Source organism: Falco naumanni, chromosome 8, assembly GCF_017639655.2.
Source record: "Falco naumanni isolate bFalNau1 chromosome 8, bFalNau1.pat, whole genome shotgun sequence".
NCBI classification, from domain to species: domain Eukaryota; kingdom Metazoa; phylum Chordata; class Aves; order Falconiformes; family Falconidae; genus Falco; species Falco naumanni.
In genome coordinates, this window is record NC_054061.1 from 28731 (window position 1) to 49018 (window position 20288).

The following is a 20288-nucleotide window of genomic DNA, read 5'->3' on the forward strand; positions in this document are numbered from 1 at the left end:
GATCTGATGCCACTTTTGGGGTTGGCCAACATGTCACATTTGCTTCAGCTGCAGTGCAGCATGCTGCAGGCCTCTTTGCCCATGCAGGTATGCTGCTAGGGACAGTGGTGTGGGCACATGTCAGCACAACAATGTGGTGTTGGTGATGGGCATTAGGTAATGGGTATATATCACAGATTCACAGGATGGTTTGGGTTGGAAAGGACCTTAAATATCATCCAGCCCAATGCCCTGCCACAGGGGCAGGCATGCCTCCCACTAGCCCAGGTTGCCCCCAGCCCCATCCAGCCTGGCCTTTGAGTGCTGCCAGGGATGGGGCACGTACAGCTGCTCTGAGCAGCCTGTGCCAGCACCTCACTGCCCTTAGGGTAAATAACAAAGAGTATCACCAAGGCTTGGTTAACATGGATCAAGACTGTACCAGTTTCTGTGAGTGCTGGCCCTGGTGGGTCCTCGCTGAGGCAGCATTGTTTTTCAGCCTGGGTCTATATCTGTTTTCTGACTCCCTGTGTTTCTTAACACTTTAAGTGAAAGCCTTCGCTCTGAATTAATTATACATGCAGTTCCATAAACTACACTATACGTAGCGCACAGAACTTGTGGGGTCACTGCTGCACTGCCAGGGAAGGTGCTTGGGGCAGAGCTGCCTCGGGCCCCTCACGCTCTCACCCGCGGCCCGCTCCGCCTCTCGGTCCGGAGCCGGGCCCCCGCAGCTGGCTGCGGGCTGCTTTCAGTCTCCCTCCGGGCACTCAGCGGAGCCGGCCCTGGGGCCACCCCGCCGCCGAGAGCGGCCTCGGCCCCGCCGCAGCTCCCGCTGCTGTGGCGACGCGCCTGGCCCGGCCCCGCGGGGCGGCCCGGTGGGCAGGCGGGGCCGGGGGCGGGAGCGGACGCGACAGAGCGTGACGGGCGGAGGGCGGGAACGGAGCCGCAGCGAGGAGCGACCCGACTGCCGCCGCAGCGCCCGTCGGGAGGCGGCCGGGCAGTGCCGCCGCCCAGGTCCTCCGGCTCCGCCGCTCGCTCTCTCCCCTGCGAGCGTCATGGCGGCCGCGGCCGCCGAGCCCAGCAGCGGCCGATACCAGCAGGTGAGGGGGGCGGCGGGCACGCGAGCGCCGCGGCTCTGTAGGCCGCGCAGGGGAGTGGTGGAGCCCAGGGCCGGGCGGGGACCTGCCGCCGCTGCGCTGTGGGGCAGGGTGACGCTGCCGCCTCCTGCGCCCCGCGGCTGTGTCCCGGGGAGTCAGGCGGTGGCTCGGCCCTGGCCCGAGGCAGGGCGTCTCCCGGGGCGGCGGGCGGGCCGGGGCCCGGCCTGCGGGCGCCGCTGTCCCGCTGCGGAGGGAAGGTGGAGAGCGGGGCGGTGACTGGACTCGCGGCCTCCGGTGGCGGCGGCAGCAGCGCCTGGGGCGGAGGCCTGGGCTGCCCGCAGGGGCGCGGCGGGCGCCGCCGACGGCCGGGCCGAGCTCATGTTGCGGTGCTGTTCACCGCCGGCTGCGGGGGCCGCGCTGCCGCAGGCCTCTCGCCGGGGCCGGTGTCTGCCGGGGCCGGCCTTGGCGGGAGGCGCGGCGGAGGGACCGGAGCGACCTTGCGCGCAGGGGTCCGGACCTGCTGGCCGTTTTCCTCTCTGGCCTCCAGCAATGCTGCGGAGACGCTCCGCGGCCCCGGTTCCAGCCCGCAGGTGAGCGAACTTGCTCTGTGTTGTCTCTAGATCACTGTCAGTTTTACTTTATGTTTTACATGAGATGCATATGAAATCCCTGTAGGCCGGAGGCTGCCCTTAAAGAGCTCTCCCATAAATTTGAGGTTGTTCTTCCTTCCCTGCTTCCTGAAGGAAAGGATGTGTCTTTCCAAGAGCGTCAGCCTCACAGAATTTGGGGTCATTTGGGCCCCGCTGTGTGACCCAGCTCCCACTGGCACGCATTTCTGATGTGCAGACGTGGAGGCTTTTCTGCTTAAAGTAAGGGAGAAATCCTTTAAAATGGTAGCCATTTCTCTCCTGTTTAACCAAGGCTCTTGGAAGGAATAGCTGTGTTATGACTCTGTCTTGGTAGCAATTTCAAGTGTGGGTGGGCTCGCTCTTTTTAGAATACAAGATGCCCCTTCCCATTGGGATAGAATGTTAGTCTCATTATGACAGCTGGAGGCTTCTGGTTTTTACGTACTAGAAAGTTAAGTAAAACTTAGGGGGTTTGGGGTTTTTTTTTATATTCTGTGCAAAACAGATGTGTTCGCTTACAAAGACAAATCTCTTTGTGGTTGTTCTCGGAAATGATAGGTACAAATAAGCAGGTCTCTTTACTAATCATCTTTCCCATTGGAGTCCTGCGACCCTGACAAACATTTTCACAAATGTCTTTTACAAAGGGATCTAGCTTTGTGTCCAGTCACCTTGTGGCTGTGGAAATTGGTGACAAAATGTGCTGAAGGACTTTCTTGCGTTGCTCTTCAGTGACTCTGTACCTGACTGATAAGCACAATCCTGGTTTCCTTAAAGAGAAATGTGTAAAGCTGTTGTTTCACCAGATCCCGCTAACACATCAGGCAGACACACAGCAGACACCACTGTTGCTCTAGAGCATAACTGCATGGTACTGCAGAGATCAGGGAGGCAGGCTGTGCCCCAGAGGATTTATACTGCTAAAGACAAACAGGTAACGGAGGCCCCACAAAACGAGTGGTTTAGCTGGAGTGTGGAATCAGAAACTCGCATGTAAATAAATATATTTTTATGTAGCTATTTAGAAATTGCTGTTTTTCCCTCACCCTCTGCCAGAACCATGGTATTTGTATGTGTTGTAGAGTGTGTTATTGCTGAACTGGCTCCTAATGCTTGTGTTGCTCCAATAAACCCTGCAAGCTGTGAAACTAAAGATGCGGATTTGGTATTTAGATGAAGAGGAGATGAGAGGGTGGGAGAGTCTCTCTAGCATTAAATGTATCTATTTTCTTTCCATACATTGAAACCTGTTGTGTGTATGCATGTACAATTAATGAATGCATCATGTGCCAGCAAATAAAGACTTGCAGTGAATTGGTAACTGTAAGGACTAGTGCTGAGTTACAGGGTCCAGTGAGTGCTGGAGGTAGCCTGTAGAAATTCAGAACAAGCTCATTTAATCTTTTAAATTCCTGGATTCAGAGGCAATGGAGGAGAACTGAGAATTTTACAACTTGATTGTGTGTGTGTGGGGGGGGGTGATAAGGGTAATACATTAGCAGATTTTGTTACATAGTTAGGCGATTCCTGTACAGCTAAATGCGACCTACCATCCGAGCATGCCAGGGTCACATAGCTCCTGCTCTGCAAAGTGTTACTAGTGTATTGACCTGTGTGTAGGAGCGGCACTGTTGAGGTGTGGGCACTATTTGAATGTGTACATTATTTGTGGGATTCCCTGAATGTGTCTATTTTGAGGGGGAAAAAAAAGGTGTTAGTTAATGAGGATGACCTCAGGACAATGGAAATTGGTAACTGAGTTTGAAACCTGTGTGTTTCTTCTTCCACCCTGTTCCGCAGCCCGTGCTGCCCTGCAGGTGGGGGGTGCTGCCCCTGCACCCCAGCAGCCTCTTTTGCTGAAAACTCACAACCTGTGTCCGTTCACTAATACATGCAGCGTTAAAAGGGTGTTCAGTGGCATAGGATTTATTTTCTAAAGCTGGCTTTCTAGCGCTTGTGCTTTGTTTTGGCATTAGATAATCTGATAAAAAATAGCCTGTGATGACGCCTGTCGATGGATGTGGCAGTCTGATCTAATATACTGAGGAAGCGCAGCTTGATGAAGAGTAAAGCTAAGACTCCAGAGAAGAGAGCTCTGCTTTTCCAGCCCCTTTCTGTCAGGAGCGCAGGCTGGGGCAGCGTGCAGGAGCCAAGCAAGGTGGCAAGGTGGACCAGGGCAGACTGCTGGTTTTGGTTCCTCCTCTGGACTGGCTAATGGGGCCTTGGTGGTGGTGGGAATGGGAGATATTTGGGAGGAAGAAAGGCTGCAGCATGCCCTGGTAGTGTTATTCTGGGTGGTGTTGCATCCCAAAAAGGGACACTGGGAGGCTGTTGTCATTTAGACCTGCCTTTGGGAAAGCTGAACAAAGATGTTGCTGGGATTTGGTGGCTTAATGTCTTTTGAGGATAACCCCTGGATTGTGAATTCAGTGGCAGAACTGCATGTCGTCCTTAGCATAGAGACTAGTCTCCATTCTGCAAAAAACAGCCAGACTTTTAATAGGTTTATTTACACTGTGTGTTAACAGAGGCATGCTTTTTACTTGAAGCATTTGAAAATGTATGTGATTTATGTAATGTAAACCCACCTAGAAAAGGTAGGTGTGTTAAGTAATGAAGGTGTACTCCTTTTTAAAGTGGCATTTCTTCCTGTTCCACTTGTTGAAGGTTTACATGGATCATGAATCATTTTGTAAGGGGAGGTGTCTATGAGAAACGTAAGGAAGAAAAATTTTGCCATTTGCTTGGTTTTCTTTCAGTGAAACTGTAGAAGAAATATGTTTCTGAAGATCTAGTGTGAATACAGTTTAAATCCATGAAGGATCTCAATACTTACTCAGTATCTGGGAAAGCAGGGGAGCAGACATCAGTTGCCACCTCGTGCTTACCTTAAGCTTGTATTTAATTTTTCAGTTGCAAAGGGGCACACAGATTGAAACTAAAAGATTAAAATATACCAAATCTTATAATGTCAGCAGTTAGAATTAGTGATGTTAGTGGCTATTTTTTTCCAAGGTACTTGTAGTATGCAGAAGATGTGCTTGCTAAAGATACAGGCAACTGATAAGAAAGGAAATTTTCAGGGCAGTTTGTTTTTACATTTTTTTTTATTTTCTTGGGTTTTGTATTCAGATAAGTAGAATAGAAGATGTCAATTGACATAAAAACAGTAAAGATTTTTTTAAAAGTTGTGGAATAAAATCACATTTCTTGCACAGCTGCCACTCTGAGGTTCTGCTGCAGCATTGTCTGAAGTGGCCCAATGTGCAGGCTGATCTGAGCTCAGGTGACTAAAATCTCACCGCTTTGTTCTGAAACACCCATTTCTGTAGGCAGCAATACCTGTCAGGTGAGTTTGCAAGGTTTTAGTGATTCTGTGTGAAAAAGTAATTACAGAATTAAAATGCATTCTGTCTCTAAAACTCAAAGGACTCAGGACAGGCAGTGAAACAGTAGTAGTCCAGTATTACCACGTAGCTAGTGTAACAGGAGAAAATAGCCTTGCATGCAACCTTTGTAATAAAATATTATCTCGAGTATCAGGATTGTGCTGGACTCTTAGTTGGACTTCTTTGGTGACTTTTTCTATCATCGCTAAAATTCAGTGGGGCTCTGTCCCCATCTGGGAGGCAGATGTAGGAACAGGCCCTCAGGCCTTTGGGTTCTTAAGTGGCTGTCAGGAATGTGGTACCTCTTTATGCGGCCTTGGCATTGTGTCTTAAAAGTAATCATACCAAAAGCAAGTTGCAGAGGTTCCATGTGTGTGTGAACTCTGCTTCTTTGTCATTGGGACTAATGAGAAAAATGCAATATTAAGGTGTATCCATTCTGTTCTCCTACTACCTCTTCTTGTGAAATTTCCAAATTTGATACATAGTGCCACAATGGGATTTTTTTTTCATTGAAGGTAATGTAACATTCTTCATATGACAGTTAAAAAAATGTGATGTTTTAAAATGCCTAAAAGATGCAGAGGTTTTTCTGTTATGTCTTAGTATCCAGAAAAATGTTAATCTGATCCTAAATGTTATGGTATGGCCTTATGCTTTAAGTGTGGGAAATTGTTACAGCTATCTAAGATTAAAACCTACTTCTTCTGCATTAAGACCTTGAACACTCAAATCTAAGGACAGTATGTAGGCGCAGGTTTGTGCTGGCCCAAGTGCTTGTTTATGGTCTAGCCAGACCAGTATAATTCGCCGTTTAAACAGAGGCAAGGGAATTGGATCACTCTGTTTCCCAGGACTGAGGTGTTATTTCCATGTTGTCAGGCCATTAACTGCAGTGAGTCAGTGAATAACAACACCCTCGTGGGTTGTATTTTGTTGGGCACAAAATACATTTTGATTTGTGTTTTTTACCTTGGTAGCTGGGAGGGTTGTTGCAAACATACCCTTCAGGTGGATGCTCCCTCTGGTTTCTGGTCCTTGCCCAGTGCCGTGAGTCCTGCTGAGCGGGCGTAGCTGTGTGCTCACTGTGTGGCAGGGAGCTGGTCCAGCTGGAGAGGTGGGGGGATGGGGAAGGTATGTTTTGGGAAGGGGAGTGGGGAGTGGAGGCATGGTTTTCAGTGCTTTATTAAAATGAAGGAGTAGCTCAGGTTGGCAGGGACCTCAGAAGGCGCCCCCCAGAGCTGGGCTGTGCTTGGGGCCCTGGGGAGAATCAGTTCCCCAGCACAAGGCTTGGGCAGGAGCATCAGCATTTCCCCAGTGTGGGGAGCAGCCAGGGAAGAGTTTGCTTAGACAGCATGCCCCCCCCCCGTCCCCTCGCCCTGACGGCCCGGCCCACCGTGCCCCGGTGATGGGCGAGTCACCTAAAAGCTGCACAGCCCACCCCATGCGGTGGTGCCTGAGCGCAGGGAGCTGGAGTAAACAACGCTATTCGGGGCTGTCACTCTCCTTTGGTTAAATGAACTGGAAGTGCCTACGGGAGAAAACAGTTATTTGCTTGTCAAGTAGAGGGCTGATGAATGTGGGTTGACTTGTGTAATAGCTTATCATTTTTCCTGCTGATTAATAAGCTGATATTAAGATATAGGAGTTTGCAACAGCATTGGGCAAAAGTCAGGATTTCAGATCGGGGTACGTTTAAAGTGAAGCTTAAGTCAGTAGAAACAATTCTCTTCTTCACAGTTGGTAGCAACTTTTTGTCTACTTCCGAAAGGTCAGAGACAGGGAAGGAAGAAAGTAAGGGGTGTTGCAATGGGAATGAGGTGTAAGCTTTTTGTGGGCAGGCTGTTGTCTTGCTGGGGTACTCTCAAATTTAGTGGAGATACAGATTTTTATTTATTCTTTTTTTTTAACATTTGGCTTGCAAAGGTTATGATTTCGTTGTTCTGAAAAAAATCAATTCTGACACCTTTTTAAAAAAAATGGATTCTCTTTCTGTCATTAGCCTAAATATCTGGCTTTTTTAAATCTCAGAGAAACCATAGTAACAATAACAATGAGATCTGATTAGGGTTATCTTCATTCTAGAATTCCTGTGTGGGCTTTCGGTGCAGTTTTACTTTGCGTGCACAAACATAAAATAAGAACTGAAATGCAGTAAACATTGATGATGTGTGGCTGAGGTAATACATTTACTGATGATACATTGCTAAAGGCGAAGCTTGTAGTAAGAATATTTGTATGCAGCCTAGGACTTGGGGCAGGGAGAGGTTAAAAAAAAAATATCCAAAGCTGTGTCAGCAGCCCATGTACTAAGTGTAGAAAATTTGGAAGAAATAAATATATTTATTGGAAATGCTGTCCTCGACGTTTGCGTGGAAATATTTTGAAACATTTTGTAAGTTTTGAACTTAATGCTACTGCACTGCATGTATAAATGTGATACATCTCAGCCAGGGGGCAGTGGCAGACAAAGGCAGTGTCTTACTCAGAGCCAAGCTTCTGATGGTGTTTTTTTTGAAAATAAATGTCCCTGGGTCTTACCCTGTTCTATCAGGCAACTTTCAACAGCCAGACTTTTGGTTTAATAACTGTATGCATTGCTGTAAAGACTACCTTATTTTTTAATGCCACAAATACAAGAATCAGGCTTTAAAATCCATCAGTGAATCAAAGAAAGAATACCCTTCAGCCTCTGCAAAATAGGCTGAAGTCAAACACTGCTTTAATCAGGTTCTCTGCGTTCTGTGATCTCTCAGCAGCGGCCCGAGGGGGAACTGCCCGCTACACAAACCTGAGTAGCGAGTAGCTCAGCCTTCCTTGTTGTGTACCTGGTGCTGCATGGGGCAGGTGGAACTCAAGAGGCCATGGCAGCAGGGCCATGTGAGGCCTGATGAGTCATTCTTCCCGTCACATGAACCCTTGCTGCTTTGATAATAAGCACTGAGTTGAATTTTAGAAGCCTGGAATCGTTAGAAGGGCTGGAAGGTATTTGTGTACCTTGTCCTTCAGAGGAAAAATCTGTTTTCTGTAACTGTATATTTTCTATAGCCTCTAGCTCGACCTTAAAAAGTAACTGCGTTTTTTGTGTCATCACCTGAATTGTGATGGTTTGAAGCCAGCAGTGAGTTCAGCTTGGTTTCTCCCACATGATATTGTTATAAAATACACTCTTTTCCAATAGTAAAAAAGAAATACGTAAGAATTCCAGTGGTAGAAATTAATATTACACTTATCTGTGTCCTGTTTTGTTTCATCTCTTCCAGTGTTGTCATATCTAGTGCTTTCCTTCCCCCTCCTTGGTGTTGTACTTTTAGGCTGTATATGTAGTCTTTCTTAGAAACATTAGGGGTTTAATTTCTGCCAGCCCTGACTAAGGGAGTAGGTAATGCAGAGCATGTGGTATCCAGGGAGTATCCCTAGCATGTCAGAGTCTTTCCTCCTTCGGTAATAGACTGGGTGCTGCGGAGGCAGAAGAAAAAAAAGGGGAGAAGTATTGAATTTTCATGGACAGACTGAAAATAAGCATGGTGGAGCATTTTCTGAGAATTTATAGACTGAAGAGCTGGGAGACCAAATCAGCTTATTTCACTCTGGGTTTTACTGGGTTATCGCGCAGTTGCCCCTCTCATGCGCGTGCAGGCTGCTCTTGAATTTCTGCAGCAGTGCTCTCTCTCTTTTTTAAAAAAAAATATCTTTTTTTAAAGCTTATTAATAGGCAATTCACAAGTTTGCATTTTGTTCTAATGACTCAACTCCATGGGGTTTGTAAAATAAGGTATTTTTGTTTCTTTATAAGGGTTCATGCTGAGTTAGCTAGTTTGAAAAAGATGGAGACACATTGTTGCTGTAGGAGTTACTGGAGCTTACCCTGTTAATTGCTCGGCGCCCAGAGGCTAATTAAAGGTGCTGCCATCGAAGCAGGTACCTGCCACCTCCGCAGCCTCGCTCCTGAGGCACGGGAAGGGATTGATCTGGTATGGGTTCACATCTGTCCGGGAGCCAGCATTTTTGATGCCTCCTGCTGACAGTCGCAGCATCTGTGCTAGGAGGTGCTTTTGGTGTAATACGGATTACATTTTCATCTGGATCACTAAATTTCTTCTTCAAGGAAGTGGTTCAGCTTTGTGCCATGTGGGGAGTTGAAAGCTTGGGGCTGACCAGCTCGCTCCCTCTTTGGTTTTTTTTTATCACCTCTCCGGTTTGGAAAATGTGAATGGGGAGAGGATGGAGGCTTGCTCTTAGAGTAGCAAGGTGAGCTTTGTCGGATAGTGAAACAGAATGCAGTGCTGTGATGTTCTGTTGTTTTGGTACAGCTGAACTGGGTGACAGTGCTATTGAATTTTTTCCAGTGCTTCCTCCTGTTGTTTCTTCCCCTCTCTGCCTCTCATCTGACCCCTTGGACCTGCCAGCAGAACCGCTAAGTGTTGTTGCCTGCTCACACAACTAACTTAAATTAGTTTTTTTTTAATTAGTTTTAATTTAAATTGTCAGGTTAAACTCCTTTAACGGCAGGTGTGTTTAAAGTCTTTCTGGTGTAAGGGATGTGGGGAGCTGTGACACATCAGCTATGCTGGCAGGATGGGGAGGAAGGTGGCCTCCTTACCTAGGAGGTGAAAAGCCAGCAGGGACATTATGTCTGGCCACAGTGCAATGAACCATGGACTTGCAGTTACTCCTTCTGTGTGTGCTCGCAGTTGTGCAGCTAATGGAAGCGTGCAGCAGTCTAGTTAATGGCAGAGAAAATGAAACGATTCACGCTCTTCTCAGCAAACTTGTAGGACTTGGATGTGTCACGATTCAGACAGGCAGCTGTGGTTTGGATGCAAATGTCCAATCAATTGCACTTAAAACATCTCAAAAAAGTTTTGGCTTTGACTTTCACGGAGGGCATGGATGTAGTCTGATCTTAGGCAGCAAAAGGAATGAAAACCTGAGACACACAGCAGTTATGTATAAAACAAGACCTTCCTTTAGAAGTATGAGCTGATTTTAATTTTTTTTCTTGGTAATACATACAAGTAAAACAAGAACATATGCCCACCCCCTCACCCTCCTGCATTAAATGGTTGGTAATAACTTGAATGGCAACGTGCCTCTCCAAAGAAAAGAAAGCAAAATGTCATGGATGGCTTGAAGAATATTAGCACGGATGAGCAGGAGGGATAGTTCAAGAAGCTGTTGAAGAAGTTGCAGGGTTGCTATTGTTTAGTGGTGATTACAAAGGAGGAGGGTAGTACTTTTCTGTTCAGGCCAGTGGTTTAGTCCCAAGGTGCTCTTTTGAAATGAATTGTCTTTCTGCATACAACCTCAGCATCTTTGTTGACGCGGTGATGAGAAATGGAAAGAAGAAAAAAGAAAAATTAAATGGCAGCTGATTTCTCATTTCCTTTCTGGTGCATTCTGCTTTGAATGCTTCTGGCCTGGTATTGCTCGCTTCTCTGATCAAAGCCTGGTGTGCCTACCTGCTTCATGTGGCACTGTATATTTGATGAGCTGTTTGGTTATTTATACAGAACCTGTGGGAAGCACAGTGCACAAAATAAACTTTCTCCTTTTCAGTAATGCAGTGTGAAAGTTTGAAGGGAAATGCCAAGATGCATGCTTGTATGTATCATTATATAATGTCTCCATGTAAAAAAAAAAAAAAAACAGCAAAGCCACAGGCAGCAGTGGTTTTGGTGGGTATCTTGTGATATTTCTTTGACTAAAACAGATGCAACTGCAGCTCCTAAGCAGTGTGAGCTGAGGAATCTGAGGAAGTACCAGAGAAATGAAATGGTATTGAAAAGGTATGTGCTGTGCTTTGTTGAAGTCCAGGTGTGTGAGGATGCAATGTAAAAACACATTAAAACTGAGGTGGCATGTTGATTGTTTAAAGTGGGAGTGCTTCAGAGAGAAGCTGAGCAGCTGCTCATATGTCCTATGGTGTCATAGAACAGTCTTCTTCTTCCAGAAGAGTCTGTTGTGTGCAAATAAAACTGGGGCGGGGGGGAGGGAATTTTTGCAGAACTCGAGAAACCCTGTTAACCTCTCCTCTGTGTGGGTCTGTTCAGCTGCAGAATGAAGAGGAGCCAGGCGAGTCTGCATCAGTGGTGAATGACGCCCCTCCACCTTACAGCAGCATTTCTGCAGAAAACACAGGTAAATTCAACTGCAAGGAAACAGCTAAGTTTTCTCTGTTGTTCCTTCTTACTTGTTTTTATTACTGACAGATGGCATTGTAGCATCCTTACCAAGGCTGCGAAGGATCAGAATTGATCCAGAGAGACTGTTGTTACTTGGGGTTTAGAAGATGCATTTTGGCTACATTCATCTGATGTCATACCATCAAGTGGTGTTCAAGTTACATTTCACAGTGTTCTTGGTAGATCGAAGACAGTTCAAAATCAAAGTGCTGTGAAGATTTGTGGTTCCCCTCTCATTATTTGGCATTTGGATGATGCTGTGCTCCTTCCAAAAAGGACTTGTTACTTAAAAGGGATTAAAGAATTCACTCTTCCTGCAGTTCTCAGCAACTGAGTACTTGGTCATAAGAATTATACTTATTCTGAGTCATTATACTGTCATGTCACTCGTAGCTTTTAGCAAACCAGCTTGTTTTGTGCCGATTATGTATCAGGGTATTTTGGCTGAGGTAAATCTTGCAATTTATTTTTTCCCCTCCAGTACTTTCAGAGTCAGCTGTTTAAATAAGATTTGTGAATAAAATGCAGCGTACTGTCAGCCTCTCAAATAGCCAGCTGGCTTTGGATAGAAGTTTGAATACTGTGTTTCTTGAGCTGCTTGTTGAGTGTCCTGCCTTGGCACAGTAACCATAAAGATGTCCCACCAGTTCTGGTTCCTTAGTGTGTGTCAGCAAGTGGTGCTCAGAAATGCTATGTTTGATTTTTGCTCCAATCCCTTTCCCCTCCATCAGAAAACAGTTTGAAGTCTGTCTCTGGACAGATTGGTCACCAGTGGCCTGAGGCTTGCAGTGATCCTTTGACTCACTCAAACCTCTTGGATTTGAAAATACGACTACTTCTGTTTATTGAAGTTAGGAGAGACACAGCATGTATCACTGTTTTAAAAAATTAAGTACAGCCAGGTATGTTAAAGCAGTGCTTTATATATTACTTGGTATTACAAGGTACTCCTGTTTTTCACTTTCTGTTTTAGGATGGGAAGAGGCTAGAAGGGTGGGTAGGGAACAGAAGGGGCAGGCTTCAGCAGTATGGGATACTGGGGTCTTTTGAAGTCATCTGAAACCCTTCTTATTCCCCACGTGGCGTTCTTAAGGAACCAACGAGTTACCTTCTGTATAACGGGTTTTTTTTCAGCTTATTTTGACTACAAGGATGAGTCAGGATTTCCTAAGCCTCCATCTTACAATGTGGCCACAACACTGCCTAGTTATGATGAGGCAGAGAGAACCAAGGCTGAAGCCACAATTCCCTTGGTTCCTGGAAGGGTGAGTATGCCGGCTGTATGTCTTCCACATTTCTTGTGTAGAGTTTATGGTTTAACTCCTGCTGATCAAGTATCATGACTTTTTTCTTTCTTCTTGATTTTTGTTGTTTTGTTGGGGTTTTTTTTAAGCTTTCTGGGGTAGTGATATTGCATACTCCTAAGAGTTCTGTAGCAATTTTTTTGTTGTTGTTTTGGTTGTTTGTTTTTTTTAATTTTCCTCTGGCTATGATGATGTAAAACATCTCAGTAATGCCAGCATGTGCTATCCAGATTACTTTGGCAAGCTGACAGAGGCACTGTACTGTAGCCATGTGCACTGCCACTGGTTGGGGTTTTTCTTGTTTTTAATTTTCTTTTATTAAGAGATTTAGGGTTATTTGTTCCACCATCTAGCATATCTACCTTGATACTCCTGCTGCTTGCTTACTTGACTTTTCCAGAGGTCAGTGTAGCTGGTACAAGGATGATAAAACCATTCTGTCAGAATGATATTTTTAATTTTTTTTAATTTCTTTTTGTTTTTTCAACACTGTCTCTTGTTCAGCCTCTTCTTCTGCCCCTGCTAGCATTAGATGTTCACTGTTCGTTGTACTTCTGTGCAGAAACCAAATTCCTTGCTGAGATGATAAGTTTAATTTTTTTATGAGTAGGGGAATTCCTTACAGTAAGAACAAGAATATCCTGGATCTTGACTATCCTAAAAATAAACAAGCACATACATAAAATTTGTATTATGTATATAGTTCATGCCTTGCCTCATCTCAGGATGAGAAGCAGGAATTTTTCCTCCTTGCATTTGTAGCCTTTTGAGATTCAGGATTCCAGGCCCCTGCCCCATGGAGGAATTCCCTTAAATGTAAATGAAGCATTTTGTATCCCTCCATTGTATGCTGCTTTTTGAGGGTTATACAATTTGCTGGCCCTTTCTTGAAGAGCCACATGCAGAATTGGGATTGCCATGTGGGTTGGACTGATTTAAATCCACCCATGTCTTGTCTCCCTTTAATTTGCAGGATGATGACTTTGTGACACGGGATGACTTTGACGACACCGACCAGTTGAGGATAGGAAATGACGGCATTTTCATGCTAACTTTCTTCAGTAAGTACATGGTGGAACTCAGTGTTTTTAGGGAGTGACCCAAAATAGCTGTTTTCACACTTAATGCTTATGTAGCACCAGGAAAAACCTGTGTGTGAGGATTTTATGGTTTTTCCTTTTTTTCCTTTGAATGTAAAGAGGGCTTAACCTGCAGCTTTTATCCTACTTTCTCAGTGGCATTCCTCTTCAACTGGATTGGATTTTTCCTGTCTTTCTGTCTGACTACTTCAGCTGCAGGACGATACGGGGCCATTTCTGGGTTTGGTCTGTCTCTTATTAAGTGGATCCTTATTGTCAGGGTAAGTAGTGTAGTGCAAAACACACAGATGGTGGTACTCTTTTTTTTTAATTATTATTATTATTATCCCCCCCTCCCTCCAGCTTGTTTTTATGTTCCTTATACCAAAGTTACACATGTAGCTGTTTATAACACAATAGATTGAGCCCCTTATTTACTAAGAACAGTGTTTTTTCATCATGCTGCCCTGTTTATGTGCTGGAATTATTATAATAATTAAATAATAATAAAAGAGAATAAAGAGTCCACACCCAACTATGGTGCTGTCTGATAGAGCCACTGTATTGGTTCGGAATGTGTTTGTGTGTTGAGCAGTAACAATGACTGATCTCTGTAAAATGTTTATCCAGGTAAATCAAGCTCTGCTGTTAGCACAGGGACGTTTGTCTCCAGTATGCTGTTCCTTAGGTGCTCCTTGGAGGGGGGAAAGTCTCTAAAACGTGGGATAGCAGATGAGGAGAGGGGAAATAGGAACTTAGGCATTAGGAGGGGTGAGGTTCTCTTCTTTTGGCTGGAAGAGGCAGGCACCGTTTTGTGTGTGACACGGATGGGAGAAGCCCACTGGTGCCCTCTGGTGCAACGTGCCTGCGGCACAAGCAGGAGAGGATCAGGGGGAAGCACACTTTTCTGTTTTATTTCCACAAAAACTCGGGGCATATCCAGGCTGTTAAAATATCCACTGTGCTCCCCTCCACCAGATCACACAGGGAGAGGAAGGGAAGGACTGATCAGAGCCTAGTTCCAGAGAAACCTTTCTAGAAGGGGGATGTGGGGTGTGGGATGTAAAGGTGCTGATGCCAGAATAAATGGGGAAAAAAAGCCAAAATATTTTTTGGAGGGACTGGGAGAAAATACTTCTATCAGAAAAGCTTTATCTCTGGGGCCTGTGAAAATGGCATGCAGAGATCCTGGGCTGAAAGTTTGAATTTCAAGCAAAAAGGCTTGTTAGCTTTGAGTAAGTAGAAGCAGAGAGCGTTAGTGTTAGGGCTGGCACTTCATACCTAATCTTTGAGGCTAGGAGTTAAAATTTGTAAATACGGCATCTGTTAACTGTTTCTGTAGAAAGTTAAGCTTTTTGGGGTCATCTTTTAAAAGTGGTGTTAAGAGCCATTTGCTGGACTAGGAGGTGTGACAGAAACAGGTGACCTTAACTGGATTTGATTTAAACTTTGATAACAGGCTTACCTTTTGTTAGGTCTTTAAGCTTGAATAGAATGAAAACACAAAAAATTACACTGTATTTACCACCGACATAGTGAACTTAAGTGCTCTGATAGTGCCAGTGCCTTTCATTTCAATATGCAGTCATTTTCCCAATAGAAGATCTTGTCAAAGGGTTCCGCAGATGTGGAATTTCTTTTTCAACCATACTTTTGTTTGCAGTCCAACCTTACAGTGTTGTAATTACTGTGATGCACTGCTGCAAACCTGGTTTTCCCTTTCAGAAACTGCAACTGAGGTTGTATCAGACACGCGAGGGAAAATAGTATTTGACCAGTAGTGTTTGTCTGCTCCACTGATGGCAAGAGTTTGTGGCTGAGTGTTGAATCTGTTCCATTCCCCTTGGTTGGAGTTGGTCTGATGTGTGTAGAAAAACCTTAAATGAGAGTTCGTGGAGGTAGTTTGTTCCTTGCAGTCCTCATGCAGTGTCTTGTATGCAGTGGGCTTGATCTGGTTACTGCTGAAATTGGTGAGAAAAGGGGTCTTTTTTATTTGTTTTTTGGTTTTTTTTTTTCAGTTCTCCACCTATTTTCCTGGTTACTTTGACGGCCAGTATTGGCTTTGGTGGGTCTTCCTTGTACTAGGTGAGTATTTGGGGCAGTGAGAGGGAATGCATGCTTAAAAACTTTGTAAAGTGCAATTAGGGCTTTTGTGAGCGTAGCTTTACTGGCTATTAAAATGCTTGTGTACAGATGTAAAACTGAGATGTAACCCTCACAGTACTGCTCTTACTGAATGCCTTCTAGGTTTTAAAGGTACACAAAACTGCTGTCCTTTTGTTGCCCTTTCTTGGTGGCAGCATCCTATTTATCTCCCAGAAGAAGTAAAGAACGGACAATGCTTGTCTCCAATAGTAACTGATATTGTATCTGTTCTAATATCTTAAATGGAAGAGTGGGTTGTGGTCTTTATTTTTTTTCTCTTCTTTTTTCCTCCCTTGGACGTGACATGATCTCATTTGGAGTCAAAAGTTTTGTGATTACCTAAGGAAAGGTTGTTTATGAGATTTTCTGAAACTGTCATTGATTAAGTGTTATCGATAGCAAGAAAGCCTTGCATTTAGTCGGCTGTTGTGTGTCCTAGAAACTTAGGTCCCTCTGTACTGGTAATGGTGAGTTGAACCGCTTCCTCTCTAGTTGAAAAAGCAACACCTGTGTTAACTGGACAAATGTGTTTCTTCCATCTAGGTTTTCTGCTGTTCCTCAGAGGATTTATTAATTATGCAAAGGTTAGGAAGATGCCAGATACTTTTTCCACTCTCCCCAGGACCAGAGTTCTCTTTATTTACTGAAGGTAAACTTTCTGCTTTTCTCAGTTTGTTCTGTTTTGGTTTTTACTCTACTTAGTGACTCTTTTAGGCTAGACTTGTGTTTGCTTCAATATTTTCAGAACACAAGGCAGCAGAAAACAGTTGTTTCTTGGTATCGCATGCAGAGCTGCTGTTTCCACAGAGTCCAGACTGCCTTGGTAGAGAGCAGAGGAATACCTGACATTTCGTCCAGAGTTTTTGCTTTGAGGAGTTGTATATTCATTAGATTCCATGACTTGAATTGTAAGAACAAAATCTCTGCCCCTTGGTATGGCAATGTGTTTGGCAAGTGTGCCTTTCAGAATAAATCACGTGCCTGAAACACGTGGTATGTCCTAAATGTGAGTAAAGGTCACAGAATATTGTTAGAAGATTGTGCCAGTGTCTTTGGCTTATGTCCCAGAAACAACAATTTGTCTGAATTTTGCGTGCTGTTTGAATTTTCTGCCAAGTTCCTGAAGAAATTAAACTCCTGCACACCTTTGCTCTTTGAACACCCCTCCCATATATTTGAACATACCAGCTTGCCTGAATATCTCAAAAACCTTAAGGCCTGAAAGTCTTTCTCTTTAAGGCTGAACCTTAACGTTTCAGCCTTTTCTATGGGACTTTAAAGGAGGCTTAGGTAGTTGAACCCTTCTAGCATAATTCCCTGCTTACAGCAGATAATGGCCGTGCCTTAACTGGCCCTCTCTCCCTCAGGGGAAGGAAATCCTCTAATGGTTGCTTCCCAAATGGTGAATGCAACATGATGCTCCCTTTAGAAACATCATAATAACACTAGATTTCTCCAAGACAGGATTGAAGCAATTGCAGCTGGGACAGCAGTATAAAGAAACCGAACAAAACCCAGCTTTAAATTGGGGGGTCATTAAATTGTTCAGCTTCTAAAACCGAGGCTTGATTTTTCCAAATGCATTTTCCTTTTATTAGAAACTGCAAACTGCATAAGATTCTGCTTCATTTCTAGTCTGTATGAGAACATGCTACATAAAACAGCATTTGTGCAGTGTTTTTTAGCTTGAGTTTTCCACTGGTGATAGCGTGTAAAAGTAGTTGAGTCAATTCATTGAAGTGTTTCAGTTCCGTTTAATAAAGTTATGTTTTATGACCTCCTCCAGGATTTGTAATATCCTCTCAAATTCCTGCTGAGTCACTAGAGGGTTTATTTCCCCCAGTTGTATGGTCATGTAATGTGAGTGTTTAAGCATCAGCTTTACCATCAGTTTGTTCTCACTGAACAATTTTTTTTTTTTTTGCTGCTTTACTGAAACTATTTTTTCATTTCTTAAAGAAACTGTGTGGTTTCTTGTTGCACAGGCTTGAAATTTTTAATTTTTGAGACCTTGCTTATGAGGATGGAGGTGTAAAGTGTTTTAATTTTTTTATTATGTATTTGTTGGGGGGGGGGTGTTGTAATTTTACAGCTTTCAAAAAGCACTCTCTCTTTTATATATGTTGAGATAAATATCCAGAATACTTTCTAAATATTACAACTTTGGCACTTCCCCTACAATAAATCTTTAATCCTAAATTCTGAGCAGGGAAACCACAAAAGACTTGGATTTTCAGCATGTTATTGTTCTTAAGATTAGATTTCCACTGTAGGGCATGATGAAAAGCATATGGTGAATGATCATTTTCATTTTAGACCAGGGATAGTTTTTAGAAAACTAGGAGGGGAAGAATAATTAGTGCAAATAATATTTATGCAATAAATTATACAAATAAATCACTGAAAATAGGAACGGGTAAAGATTAAACTAATCAAAAGGTTCGTGTTTACTGTTCGGTCTGCATGTGCTAGTAATGGGCATTATCCTTGGCAGTGTCTCAGCACAGTACATCAGCTGTATGACAAGTGGAGGTGGTTTATGTTGGATCTCAGCTTTAAACAGCTCTAGCCAGTATGGCCGGAATAGACAGTTTGTGAGAGCTGATGTCATGTTCGCACCAGAACACTTGACAGGAAGATACAATACTCATAATCATCCTGCGTGGATGCAGCAACTAAAGACTGAGTCAGATTTTGTTCTCATAGTGTAAATGCACTTAATTCCATGCACCCGTAGGTTTTTATGCCAGTGTTTCTAAGAGCATCATCTGGTTTAGTTTCTGTGTTCCCCTAAGGAATTTTAACTCTTCAGAACTGTAAAATACGCAGAAAACTACAGAGCGTTTTGATAGAGTTAGTCATTGTGTACTGAGATACTTGATAAGCTTTAGACATCCTGCACTCTTTGTGAGCTACATCCTTCTGTTATCTAAAATAACAATCTAACTATAGTTTCAGTATTCAATATCCTTCTCTGACAGATGTTTTCTGGAAAATGTCTTCCTGCATATAGTGAATACTCCCTCAAGAAGCAACAGCACACCTGCAGGAAGTGAATCAAGACTCTGGAGCAGAAGAAAAATAATCACCTGCTTTAAAATAAATAAACGTACTGTTGGAAAACAAAACAAACAAACAAAAAAAGAGATGCATTTCTTTCTATTGGTTTCTAGGTGTAAAATTTTAATAATTAATGCTGAATTCTGTAATCATTAACTCATTAGTGGCTAATGTTTGAAAAAGCTGTTGCAGTTGAGTCTGTGGCGTGCTAATAAAGCCTTATATAGATTGTTTCTGTAGTGATTTTGGTAGCATGAGCCATGCCCAGGAGCCAGCAGGGGCCAGGCTTGCTTTATTTCCTCCTCTATCCTTGGAGCCAGTTTGGGCTCTGATCTGTCCTGTACAGCCTGTGTAATGCTGAGGGCCCAAAGGGATGACTCAAAACTTGAAGTGGCTTTGCTATGGTTACACATCTTTCTGCTGTGTAAATCCGATAGCATCTGCGCTGTTGAGGGCTGAATGGAAAAAAATGGGTCTATGCGGTACAGATTCTTGAGGTATAAAACAAGTATTAATTTTTTGATAGTCTATATTCAATGTTGTAGTATACTTTACTTTCATACTGCCTACTTTTTGGGGCTATATAGGGATTTTCACGGTACACATTGGTAGTGTAAAAATTAAAGATCACGTTGCAACTTTGTATAAAAAATTACCTTGCAAAACAAAGGCTTCCCCCCCCCCCCCCCCTTTGGCTTGAGACTTGAGACAACTCCTAACATACCTGTAATTCTTGCTTTTGTAATTTGTGTTAGCAGAGACTATGATAGGTTATAAATGTAGATTTAATGTGCACTTCTGTGCTTTCTGCCAAGTGGTAATTCACTTCAGAGTTTTACTATGTTGAAACTGTAAATATAGCAAAACGTTAATAAATATCACTTATGTAGCAGTTTTTGCTGTAGAGCAGTGTTTAATTTGGTTTCAATGCTTTGTTGCACCTGGTTTTCGATTACATATGAAGATTATCTATGGGAATGTCATTGCTTTTCCACAGCAAGTGTACCGCAGACTCCAAGGTGTCTTCCTTTTTGTAACCAGGTTTTCAAACCCCAAGACAGTCCTCAATGCCAGCCTGGTGGGTCAGGAAATGGTAATTCCATACATTTTGGGGGGGTGTTGGATTTTTTTTGTAGTTTCACATACAGAACTTACCTGCCTCATGACATGTTTTGTTCATGGTTTTGGTTCGTGGCTGAACTTCTCAGATGTGTCGTAGTCACAAACAACCGGTTGGGGCTGACAGAGTTAGACAGAGGTTACACAAAGACTTCCTTTTTAAACAAGGGTGAGTGTACACAGAGGGAATTAAGTTTGTCCTGCAAGGCAAAAGATATGTAGCATTAGGGAACTCTTTGAGTCACGTTTGCCCAAACTTGGTACATGAGCCGTGTATTTACTCTTTTGGCATCTGGGCC

The 20288-nt window shown here is 43.7% G+C and overlaps 1 protein-coding gene across 3 annotated transcripts; it reads left to right on the plus strand.

Moving 5' to 3' along the window:
- The first annotated feature begins 594 nt into the window (after positions 1-594).
- NDFIP1 (Nedd4 family interacting protein 1) lies at positions 595-19762 on the plus strand. Of its 3 annotated transcripts, none has more exons than XM_040602987.1 (8): positions 595-1082; positions 11151-11238; positions 12417-12547; positions 13560-13647; positions 13822-13946; positions 15684-15750; positions 16354-16459; positions 18792-19762. In XM_040602987.1, the coding sequence occupies exons 1-7, from the start codon at positions 1038-1040 to the stop codon at positions 16455-16457; spliced, it is 648 nt and encodes a 215-aa protein (XP_040458921.1). In that variant the 5' UTR covers positions 595-1037; the 3' UTR covers positions 16458-16459; positions 18792-19762. The 3 variants fall into 3 exon arrangements, with proteins under 3 accessions (XP_040458921.1, XP_040458919.1, XP_040458920.1); XM_040602985.1 differs by having other exon boundaries at positions 895-1082; positions 18769-19762; XM_040602986.1 differs by having other exon boundaries at positions 895-1082; positions 18824-19762.
- Positions 19763-20288: the final 526 nt, after the last annotated feature.

Coding starts and splice junctions, on each gene's coding strand:
- NDFIP1 (XM_040602987.1), top strand. CDS start 1,038: ATGGCGGCCGCGGCCGCCGAGCCCAGCAGCGGCCGATACCAGCAG. Junction 12,548..13,559: donor TTCCCTTGGTTCCTGGAAGG/GTGAGTATGCCG, acceptor TTTAATTTGCAG/GATGATGACTTTGTGACACG. Junction 15,751..16,353: donor GTGGGTCTTCCTTGTACTAG/GTGAGTATTTGG, acceptor TCTTCCATCTAG/GTTTTCTGCTGTTCCTCAGA.